An 11148-nucleotide genomic window follows, 5' to 3' on the forward strand; every position below is an offset into this window, starting at 1 on the left:
CTTCCCCACGTGACATGGCTGACTGCCTCCAGTGTTCACTTCCCCACGTAACATGGCTAACTCTGTCTCCACGGTGTTCACTTCCCCACGTAACATGGCTGACTGTGCCTCCACGGTGTTCACTTCCCCACGTAACATGGCTGACTGTGCCTCCACGGTGTTCACTTCTCCACGTAACATGGCTGACTCTGTCTCCACAGTGTTTTACTTCCCCACGTAACATGGCTGACTGCCTCCACAGTGTTCACTTCCCCACGTAACATGGCTGACTGTGCCTCCACGGTGTTTACTTCCCCACGTAACATGGCTGACTGTGCCTCTACGGTGTTCACTTCCCCACGTAACATGGCTGAATCTGTCTCCACAGTGTTTACTTCCCCACGTAACATGGCTGACTGTGCCTCTACGGTGTTCAATTCCCCACGTAACATGGCTGACTGTGCCTCCACACACTCGCGCGTCCCGCTCCCCTCCTTTTGCTTGTGCCGATCCCGCCTGATAGCCTCCTCGCTTACGGCCTCCACAGGGATGGAGGCGAGGAAAGAGGAGGACGAGGAGGAGATTAAGAAGGAGGACGGCGGGGAGGAGATGGCAGCGCCCGGGGCCCCGAGGAAGAGGGAGCCAGGCGCGGCTCCCCACGGGAACTTCATCAACTAGGCGGCCTTCAACCCCCCGGCTCGACGCGTCGCGCTGCTGCCCCGCGAGCTTCTGAGGCGGCTCCTGCCGGAGTCCGCGCCGCCGTTCCTCGCCCTGGACATGGGCTGCAACAGCGGGGTGAGCGCAACTCCACGTTACCACGGACGGGGCTGAGGACGTCGACCGCTGGGGAAGGTTCTGAAACTCTCGGGACGTTCACTCGAACAAAGCCGTGGCTGTGAGACTCGTCCAGTCCCAGTGTGGTATAGTGTACTAGTCACTATGGTAGTGTACTAGTCACTGTGGTAGTGTGGTAGTGTACTAGTCACTGTGTAGTAGTGTGGTAGTGTACTAGTCACTGTGTGGTAGTGTGGTAGTGTACTAGTCACTATGGTAGTGTACTAGTCACTGTGGTAGTGTGGTAGTGTACTAGTCACTGTGGTAGTGTGGTAGTGTACTAGTCACTGTGGTAGTGTACTAGTCACTGTGGTAGTGTGGTAGTGTACTAGTCACTGTGGTAGTGTGGTAGTGTACTAGTCACTGTGTGGTAGTGTACTAGTCACTGTGTCGTAGTGTGGGGGTGTACTAGTCACTGTGTGGTAGTGTACTAGTCACTGTGTGGTAGTGTGGTAGTGTACTAGTCACTGTGTGGTAGTGTACTAGTCACGGTGTGGTAGTGTACTAGTCACTGTGTAGTAGTGTGGTAGTGTACTAGTCACTGTGTGGTAGTGTGGTAGTGTACTAGTCACTGTGTGGTGGTGTACTAGTCACTGTGTGGTAGTGTACTAGTCACTGTGTAGTAGTGTGGTAGTGTACTAGTCACTGTGTGCTAGTGTGGTAGTGTACTAGTCACTGTCTGGTAGTGTACTAGTCACGGTGTGGTAGTGTACTAGTCACTGTGTGGTAGTGTGGTAGTGTACTAGTCACTGTGTAGTAGTGTGGTAGTGTACTAGTCACTGTGTGGTAGTGTGGTAGTGTACTAGTCACTGTGTGGTAGTGTACTAGTCACTGTGTGGTAGTGTGGGGGTGTACTAGTCACTGTGTGGTAGTGTGGGGGTGTACTAGTCACTGTGTGGTAGTGTGGTAGTGTACTAGTCACTATGGTAGTGTACTAGTCACTGTGGTAGTGTGGTAGTGTACTAGTCACTGTGGTAGTGTGGTAGTGTACTAGTCACTGTGGTAGTGTACTAGTCACTGTGGTAGTGTGGTAGTGTACTAGTCACTGTGGTAGTGTGGTAGTGTACTAGTCACTGTGTGGTAGTGTACTAGTCACTGTGTGGTAGTGTGGGGGTGTACTAGTCACTGTGTGGTAGTGTACTAGTCACTGTGTGGTAGTGTGGTAGTGTACTAGTCACTGTGTGGTAGTGTACTAGTCACGGTGTGGTAGTGTACTAGTCACTGTGTAGTAGTGTGGTAGTGTACTAGTCACTGTGTGGTAGTGTGGTAGTGTACTAGTCACTGTGTGGTGGTGTACTAGTCACTGTGTGGTAGTGTACTAGTCACTGTGTAGTAGTGTGGTAGTGTACTAGTCACTGTGTGCTAGTGTGGTAGTGTACTAGTCACTGTGTGGTAGTGTACTAGTCACTGTCTGGTAGTGTACTAGTCACGGTGTGGTAGTGTACTAGTCACTGTGTGGTAGTGTGGTAGTGTACTAGTCACTGTGTAGTAGTGTGGTAGTGTACTAGTCACTGTGTGGTAGTGTGGTAGTGTACTAGTCACTGTGTGATAGTGTACTAGTCACTGTGTGGTAGTGTGGGGGTGTACTAGTCACTGTGTGGTAGTGTGGGGGTGTACTAGTCACTGTGTGGTAGTGTGGTAGTGTACTAGTCACTGTGTGGTAGTGTACTAGTCACTGTGTAGTAGTGTGGTAGTGTACTAGTCACTGTGTGGTAGTGTACTAGTCACTGTGTAGTAGTGTGGTAGTGTACTAGTCACTGTGTGGTAGTGTACTAGTCACTGTGTGGGGGTGTACTAGTCACTATGGTAGTGTGGTAGTGTACTAGTCGCTGTGGTAGTGTGGTAGTGTACTAGTCACTGTGTGGTAGTGTACTAGTCACTGTGTGGTAGTGTACTAGTCACTGTGTGGTAGTGTACTAGTCACTGTGTGGGGGTGTACTAGTCACTATGGTAGTGTGGTAGTGTACTAGTCACTGTGGTAGTGTGGTAGTGTACTAGTCACTGTGTGGTAGTGTACTAGTCACTGTGTGGTAGTGTACTAGTCACTGTGTGGTAGTGTGGTAGTGTACTAGTCACTGTGTGGTAGTGTGGTAGTGTACTAATCACTGTGTGGTAGTGTGGGGGTGTACTAGTCACTGTGTAGTAGTGTGGTAGTGTACTAGTCAGTGTGTGGTAGTGTACTAGTCACTGTGTAGTAGTGTGGTAGTGTACTAGTCACTGTGTGGTAGTGTACTAGTCACTGTGTGGGGGTGTACTAGTCACTATGGTAGTGTGGTAGTGTACTAGTCGCTGTGGTAGTGTGGCAGTGTACTAGTCACTGTGTGGTAGTGTACTAGTCACTGTGTGGTAGTGTGGTAGTGTACTAGTCACTGTGTGGTAGTGTACTAGTCACTGTGTGGTAGTGTACTAGTCACTGTGTGGGGGTGTACTAGTCACTATGGTAGTGTGGTAGTGTACTAGTCACTGTGCTAGTGTGGTAGTGTACTAGTCACTGTGTGGTAGTGTACTAGTCACTGTGTGGTAGTGTACTAGTCACTGTGTGGTAGTGTGGTAGTGTACTAGTCACTGTGTGGTAGTGTGGTAGTGTACTAATCACTGTGTGGTAGTGTGGGGGTGTACTAGTCACTGTGTGGTGGTGTGGTAGTGTACTAGTCACTGTGTGGGGGTGTACTAGTCACTGTGTGGTGGTGTGGTAGTGTACTAGTCACTGTGTGGTAGTGTGGGGGTGTACTAGTCACTGTGTGGTAGTGTGGGGGTGTACTAGTCACTGTGAGGTAGTGTGGGGGTGTACTAGTCACTGTGTGGTAGTGTGGGGGTGTACTAGTCACTGTGTGGTAGTGTGGGGGTGTACTAGTCACTGTGTGGTAGTGTACTAGTCACTGTGGTAGTGTGGTAGTGTACTAGTCACTGTGTGGTAGTGTGTTGGTGTACTAGTCACTGTGTGGTAGTGTACTAGTCACTGTGTGGTAGTGTACTAGTCACTGTGGTAGTGTGGGGGTGTACTAGTCGCTGTGTGGTAGTGTGGGGGTGTACTAGTCACTGTGTGGTAGTGTGTTGGTGTACTAGTCACTGTGTGGTGGTGCACTAGTCATTGTGTGGTAGTGTGGGGGTGTACTAGTCACTGTGTGGTAGTGTACTAGTCACTGTGTGGTAGTGTGGGGGTGTACTAGTCACTGTGTGGTAGTGTGGGGGTGTACTAGTCACTGTGTGGTGGTGTGGGGGTGTACTAGTCACTGTGTGGTAGTGTGGGGGTGTACTAGTCACAGTGTGGTAGTGTGGGGGTGTACTAGTCACTGTAGGGTAGTGTGGTAGTGTACTAGTCACTGTGTGGTAGTGTGGGGGTGTACTAGTCACTGTGTGGTAGTGTGGTAGTGTACTAGTCACTGTAGGGTAGTGTGGTAGTGTACTAGTCACTGTGTGGTAGTGTGGGGGTGTACTAGTCACTGTGTGGTAGTGTACTAGTCACTGTGGTAGTGTGGTAGTGTACTAATCACTGTGTGGTAGTGTTGAGGTGTACTAGTCACTGTGTGGTAGTGTGGGGGTGTACTAGTCACTGTGTGGTAGTGTGATAGTGTACTAGTCACTGTGTGGTAGTGTTGAGGTGTTCTAGTCACTGTGTGGTAGTGTTGAGGTGTACTAGTCACTGTGTGGTAGTGTGGTAGTGTACTAGTCACTGTGTGGTAGTGTGGGGGTGTACTAGTCATTGTGTGGTAGTGTGGTAGTGTACTAGTCACTGTGTGGTAGTGTGGTAGTGTACTAGTCACTGTGTGGTAGTGTACTAGTCACTGTGTGGTAGTGTGGTAGTGTACTAGTCACTGTGTGGTAGTGTACTAGTCACTGTGTGGTAGTGTACTAGTCACTGTGTAGTAGTGTGGTAGTGTACTAGTCACTGTGTGGTAGTGTGGTAGTGTACTAGTCACTGTGTGCTAGTGTACTAGTCACTGTCTGGTAGTGTACTAGTCACGGTGTGGTAGTGTACTAGTCACTGTGTGGTAGTGTGGTAGTGTACTAGTCACTGTGTAGTAGTGTGGTAGTGTACTAGTCACTGTGTGGTAGTGTGGTAGTGTACTAGTCACTCTGTGGTAGTGTACTAGTCACTGTGTGGTAGTGGGGGGGTGTACTAGTCACTGTGTGGTAGTGTGGTAGTGTACTAGTCACTGTGTGGTAGTGTACTAGTCACTGTGTAGTAGTGTGGTAGTGTACTAGTCACTGTGTGGTAGTGTACTAGTCACTGTGTAGTAGTGTGGTAGTGTACTAGTCACTGTGTGGTAGTGTACTAGTCACTCTGTGGGGGTGTACTAGTCACTATGGTAGTGTGGTAGTGTACTAGTCACTGTGGTAGTGTGGTAATGTACTAGTCACTGTGTGGTAGTGTACTAGTCACTGTGTGGTAGTGTGGTAGTGTACTAGTCACTGTGTGGTAGTGTACTAGTCACTGTGTGGTAGTGTACTAGTCACTGTGTGGGGGTGTACTAGTCACTATGGTAGTGTACTACTCACTGTGGTAGTGTGGTAGTGTACTAGTCACTGTGTGGTAGTGTACTAGTCACTGTGTGGTAGTGTACTAGTCACTGTGTGGTAGTGTGGTAGTGTACTAGTCACTGTGTGGTAGTGTGGTTTGTGTACTAGTCACTGTGTGGTAGTGTACTAGTCACTGTGGTAGTGTGGTAGTGTACTAGTCACTGTGTGGTAGTGTACTAGTCACTGTGTGGGGGTGTACTAGTCACTATGGTAGTGTGTTAGTGTACTAGTCACTGTGAGGTAGTGTGGTAGTGTACTAGTCACTGTGTAGTAGTGTGTTAGTGTACTAGTCACTGTGTGATAGTGTGGTAGTGTACTAGTCATTGTGTAGTAGTGTGGGGGTGTACTAGTCACTGTGTGGTAGTGTGGTAGTGTACTAGTCACTGTGTAGTAGTGTGGTAGTGTACTAGTCACTGTGTAGTAGTGTGGTAGTGTACTAGTCACTGTGTGGTAGTGTACTAGTCACTGTGTAGTAGTGTGGTATAGTACTAGTCACTGTGTGGAGGTGTACTAGTCACTATGGTAGTGTGGTAGTGTACTAGTCACTGTGGTAGTGTGGTAGTGTACTAGTCACTGTGTGGTAGTGTACTAGTCACTGTGTGGTAGTGTACTAGTCACTGCGGTAGTGTACTAGTCACTGTGTGGTAGTGTACTAGTCACTGTGTGGGGGTGTACTAGTCACTATGGTAGTGTACTAGTCACTGTGGTAGTGTGGTAGTGTACTAGTCACTGTGTGGTAGTGTGGTAGTGTACTAGTCACTGTGTGGTAGTTTACTAGTCACTGTGAGGTAGTGTGGTAGTGTACTAGTCACTGTGTAGTAGTGTGTTAGTGTACTAGTCACTGTGTGATAGTGTGGTAGTGTACTAGTCACTGTGTAGTAGTGTGGGGGTGTACTAGTCACTGTGTGGTAGTGTGGTAGTGTACTAGTCACTGTGTAGTAGTGTGGTTGTGTACTAGTCACTGTGTGGTAGTGTGGGGGTGTACTAGTCACTGTGCGGTAGTGTGGGGGTGTACTAGTCACTGTGTGGTAGTGTGTGCGTGTACTAGTCACTGTGTGGTAGTGTCGGGGTGTACTAGTCACTGTGTGGTAGTGTAGTAGTGTACTAGTCACTGTGTGGTAGTGTGGGGGTGTACTAGTCACTGTGTGGTAGTGTACTAGTCACTGTGTGGTAGTGTGGTAGTGTACTAGTCACTGTGTGGTAGTGTGGTAGTGTACTAGTCACTGTGTGGTAGTGTGGTAGTGTACTAGTCACTGTGTGGGGGTGTACTAGTCACTGTGTGGTAGTGTGGTAGTGTACTAGTCACTGTGTGGTAGTGTGGGGGTGTACTAGTCACTGTGAGGTAGTGTGGGGGTGTACTAGTCACTGTGTGGTAGTGTGGGGGTGTACTAGTCACTGTGTGGTAGTGTACTAGTCACTGTGGTAGTGTGGTAGTGTAATAGTCACTGTGGTAGTGTGGTAGTGTACTAGTCCCTGTGGTAGTGTGGTAGTGTACTAGTCACTGTGTGGTAGTGTGTTGGTGTACTAGTCACTGTGTGGTAGTGTGGTAGTGTACTAGTCACTGTGTGGTAGTGTACTAGTCACTGTGGTAGTGTGGGGGTGTACTAGTCACTGTGTGGTAGTGTGGGGGTGTACTAGTCACTGTGTGGTAGTGTGTTGGTGTACTAGTCACTGTGTGGTGGTGTACTAGTCACTGTGTGGTAGTGTGGGGGTGTACTAGTCACTGTGTGGTAGTGTACTAGTCACTGTGTGGTAGTGTGGGGGTGTACTAGTCACTGTGTGGTAGTGTGGGGGTGTACTAGTCACTGTGTGGTAGTGTGGGGGTGTACTAGTCACTGTGTGGTAGTGTGGGGGTGTACTAGTCACAGTGTGGTAGTGTGGGGGTGTACAAGTCACTGTAGGGTAGTGTGGTAGTGTACTAGTCACTGTGTGGTAGTGTGGGGGTGTACTAGTCACTGTGTGGTAGTGTGGTAGTGTACTATTCACTGTAGGGTAGTGTGGTAGTGTACTAGTCACTGTGTGGTAGTGTGGTAGTGTACTAGTCACTGTGTGGTAGTGTACTAGTCACTGTGGTAGTGTGGTAGTGTACTAGTCACTGTGTGGTAGTGTTGAGTTGTACTAGTCACTCTGTGGTAGTGTGGGGGTGTACTAGTCACTGTGTGGTAGTGTGGTAGTGTACTAGTCACTGTGTGGTAGTGTTGAGGTGTACTAGTCACTGTGTGGTAGTGTTGAGGTGTACTAGTCACTGTGTGGTAGTGTGGTAGTGTACTAGTCACTGTGTGGTAGTGTGGGGGTGTACTAGTCATTGTGTGGTAGTGTGGTAGTGTACTAGTCACTGTGTGGTAGTGTACTAGTCACTGTGTGGTAGTGTACTAGTCACTGTGTGGTAGTGTGGTAGTGTACTAGTCACTGTGTGGTAGTGTAGGGGTGTACTAGTCACAGTGGGGTAGTGCGGGTGGCCATGGGCCTGAGACATGTTTACAAAAATGCATTTTCACCTTTCTCCCACAGATGGAATACACTACCCCATATGCGCGTTGTTCATCAAACACGTGAGTCATGGAAATTCATCATTAGCTCCAGACTTTTTGTCAATTAACTGCTGGATGAAGGCCTATGCCATGCCATGTTGGTCACGGGTGGTTTTGGCAATCAAGGTTGCTGAAGGTGCGTGTCAAGGACTGGTTCAGACATATCACCGGTTTGAGGCGTTTATTAGATATTTAAAGTTGCATTCATGTCAGTAGCTGAACATCGAACTTGGTCTCGTTGGATTTTTTGACCTAGAATCACTGCGTCATAGGTTTGTATTGAATAAAGTTGCATCTAATACTGTGGCCAGAATCAAAATATTCATACTGGAGGAATGCGATGAGCGATAAAGCTCTTTTTCGCAGATGTCCAGTAGAAGGAGGGTAAGAACGTTACAACAACAAAAAATACAAAACATGATAGTAGTCCAAAGTGCAAGAGAGGTAAACACATCACCCAAACACATACAAATAAAACTAAACCATCCCCATCCTACCGGGCAAAGCCCACTGAGGTATTAACTTATTTTCATTTTGAATAATGAAGTACTCCATCCTCGCATCACGTCTGTTTTTTTACGACATTCTCCAGCAAAGAAACAAACCCGCCACCGGTGTCCTCGTGTTTTCTCGCAGGAGCTGACGGTGGCTGTGTATCGGCACCTGACGGGGCTGGACCAGCCCGAGGGTGCACGCTCTGGGCAGGTTGCCCGCGTGCTGCCGCTGTCTGTGCTGGCGTGCGACCTGGACGCCGATCTGGTGGAGCGTGCGCGGGGCGACAATCCTCACCCGGAGGTCATCGCCTACGAGGCGTTTGACTTCATGGACACCGCAGCACGAGACGCCGCGCTGGACGCCTTCCTGCGACGCCACGGCCGGGCGCGCTTTGACCTGTGCCTGTGCATGTCGGTGACGATGTGGATTCACCTGCACCACGGCGATGCCGGCCTGCGGCGTTTCCTCGCGGCCGCCGCGCGCACCGCCACCTTCCTGTTGGTCGAGCCGCAGCCGTGGAGGTGCTACCGAGCGGCCGCGTGCCGCCTGCGCCGTCTGGGGCTGGCCGAGTTCCCCCTCCTGCCGGATCTGCGGCTCCTGCGTGGGGCTGGCGGCGGTGGCGGCCGCGCGGAGGCCGATGAGCTGGCCGCCTTGCTGGGAGAGGAGGGAGACATGCGCTTGCTGTCCAGCCTGGGCAGCACCGAGTGGGGGCGGTCCCTGCTGCTGTTTGGACGAACGGGAGTGGCCTTGGGATGCATTGACAAAAGTACCGATTGAAACTGCGTTGCTGCTGTGGCCTTCGAGGATCTGTTGCCTATTTGGAGAGAATTCGTGGTCGGAAATGTTAAGTGTTTGTCAGTTTTTAACACCTTTATTTGTTGATGGTACATTGTTTTCTCGTCGTGCGTGTAAATGCAGCATGTTGTTGAAAACGTGTTATAATTTATCAGAATATTATATATATAAAGTGACAACAATGCAAAACGTACCTTTTTTCTACCTTTGAAAATAAAATTGTATGCAAAAAGAGTTGTCAGTTTTGAAGGACCCAACCAGAATCATTTATGATAAAGGGAATGAATGTTTTTTTTTTTAATAAATGGGACAACAGCATCTCATAAAATGGAAAATGAATATCACCAACTTCAAATCATTGTTTGGAGGAGGCATTTTGAAAATTATATGAAACCCAGCCCATGGAAGACACAGAAATATTTCCTCTTCACATGCGATTTTCCTCAAATAATTTAAGGCAGCTCATGATGTGACAGTGGAGGCTGCTTTGTAAAGGTGAACTATGTCCCTGTTTCCTTTGGATTTCCACGTGCATCTGAAATCTTATTGAAATGCACATGTAAATGTTTTGGATACGCCACTTTTATATTTATAGTGAAATAAAATCTGAACATTGTAAATAGTTGATGGGTGCATTGTAATTGTGTGAAGTCATAATTGCCATTCATCCTCCCATTAACCACAACATCTGGTATGGAGGCAATCCATCCCATGTTCCTGTCCAGTGAGCTCCCTCCGCTCCATAAATATCTTTGTTGTGTTGTCTATATGCACGGTTTGCAGAGTGCACTCAGACTGACATAAGTGCCGTTGCGATATCACCACGACCGAGTGGCAACTAGCGTGCAATGCTCTGTTTGATAGATATGTTTCAGCAGTTAAGGGTGAAAAGTTAGACAAGCGGGATTTGATTGCTGAAAAAAAAATCTTCGGGTTGGCCATCGCAAACGATGATGACTGCCGAGAAGAGCTGCTCGTAGCATTTTCCTGCACGCTGGTGGGAAGAGCCCAGCAACTTGAGCGGAAGCATCGATCGCACTGTCGGCAAGAGTTGCTCGTCTGCTGAATGGGACTTGTGTTGTGCCGTTACTGGTGTTGATGCCGATGGGCTCTTTCACGTTTTTCTTTAATCCGCTTGGCTGAGTCGGCTATGGAACTTCTCCACTGCTTACAGCTGCTCTCAAAGTAAACATCTAGAAAAAATATCTACGGACAAAAATAATGCTTACCCAATGTTACTGATAATCTTGGACCAATATCTTTAAATGGTAACTGTTTGAGGCCAAACCAGTGTGATGAGACCCATGGAGATGACACTTCTCCGTTGTACCTACTGCAAACAGGGTACGCAGCAGCATTGGTGCCTGATTAGATTTCTTGAAGTGGAATCTGATCATTTGCTGTAACTGCTGCAATGGAACAATCTTTGCGGTGGCGGAATGTTATGACACGTCTGTTATTCATAGCCATGCACTTAGTGTCCTGCCTCGCACAAGCATACAATGTCACCGACCATCCAAAATTATAATTTCAATCATGAAAGAATCTTACAAGTTAGTGAGTTTTTTTTCGTACATACGTCAGGAAGCAGCTGGTTGTGTATGGAGCTGGTTAAGCATGGGGCTGGTTATGCATGGGGCTGGTTATGCATGGGGCTGGTTATGCATGGGGCTGGTTATGCATGGGGCTGCTTATGCATGGGGCTGGTTATGCATGGGGCTGGTTATGCATGGGGCTGGTTATGCATGGGGCTGGTTATGCATGGGGCTGGTTATGCATGGGGCTGGTTATGCATGGGGCTGGTTATGCATGGGGCTGGTTATGCATGGGGCTGGTTAAGCAGGTGTGAATTATCGTGTGTGGGAGGGAGGGGAGTCAGTCTAATTTCCAGTTTAGTCAAGTAAACTCAGGGTCTCTGGAGTGGCATTCATGAGGGGGCCCCAGATATGGGACAACTCCCCTTCCCTATTCCTCAGTTTAAGACTCAAGTGTT

The 11148-nt window shown here is 48.6% G+C and overlaps 1 protein-coding gene across 1 annotated transcript; it reads left to right on the plus strand.

The window, feature by feature from the left end:
* Window positions 1–566: 566 nt before the first annotated feature.
* Window positions 567–9777, plus strand: LOC142906403 (pre-miRNA 5'-monophosphate methyltransferase-like; the record flags this gene model as incomplete). The annotated part of the gene is made up of 3 exons (XM_076054082.1): window positions 567–831; window positions 7846–7886; window positions 8502–9777. Coding segments are annotated over 3 exons (942 nt in total), but the record flags the coding sequence as incomplete, so codon positions are not given.
* Window positions 9778–11148: the final 1371 nt, after the last annotated feature.

The sequence above is a fragment of the Petromyzon marinus genome, chromosome 4 (assembly GCF_048934315.1).
Source record: "Petromyzon marinus isolate PM22_M1 ecotype Great Lakes invasive population chromosome 4, UKy_Petmar_22M1.pri1.0, whole genome shotgun sequence".
Taxonomy (NCBI): Eukaryota; Metazoa; Chordata; class Hyperoartia; order Petromyzontiformes; family Petromyzontidae; genus Petromyzon; species Petromyzon marinus.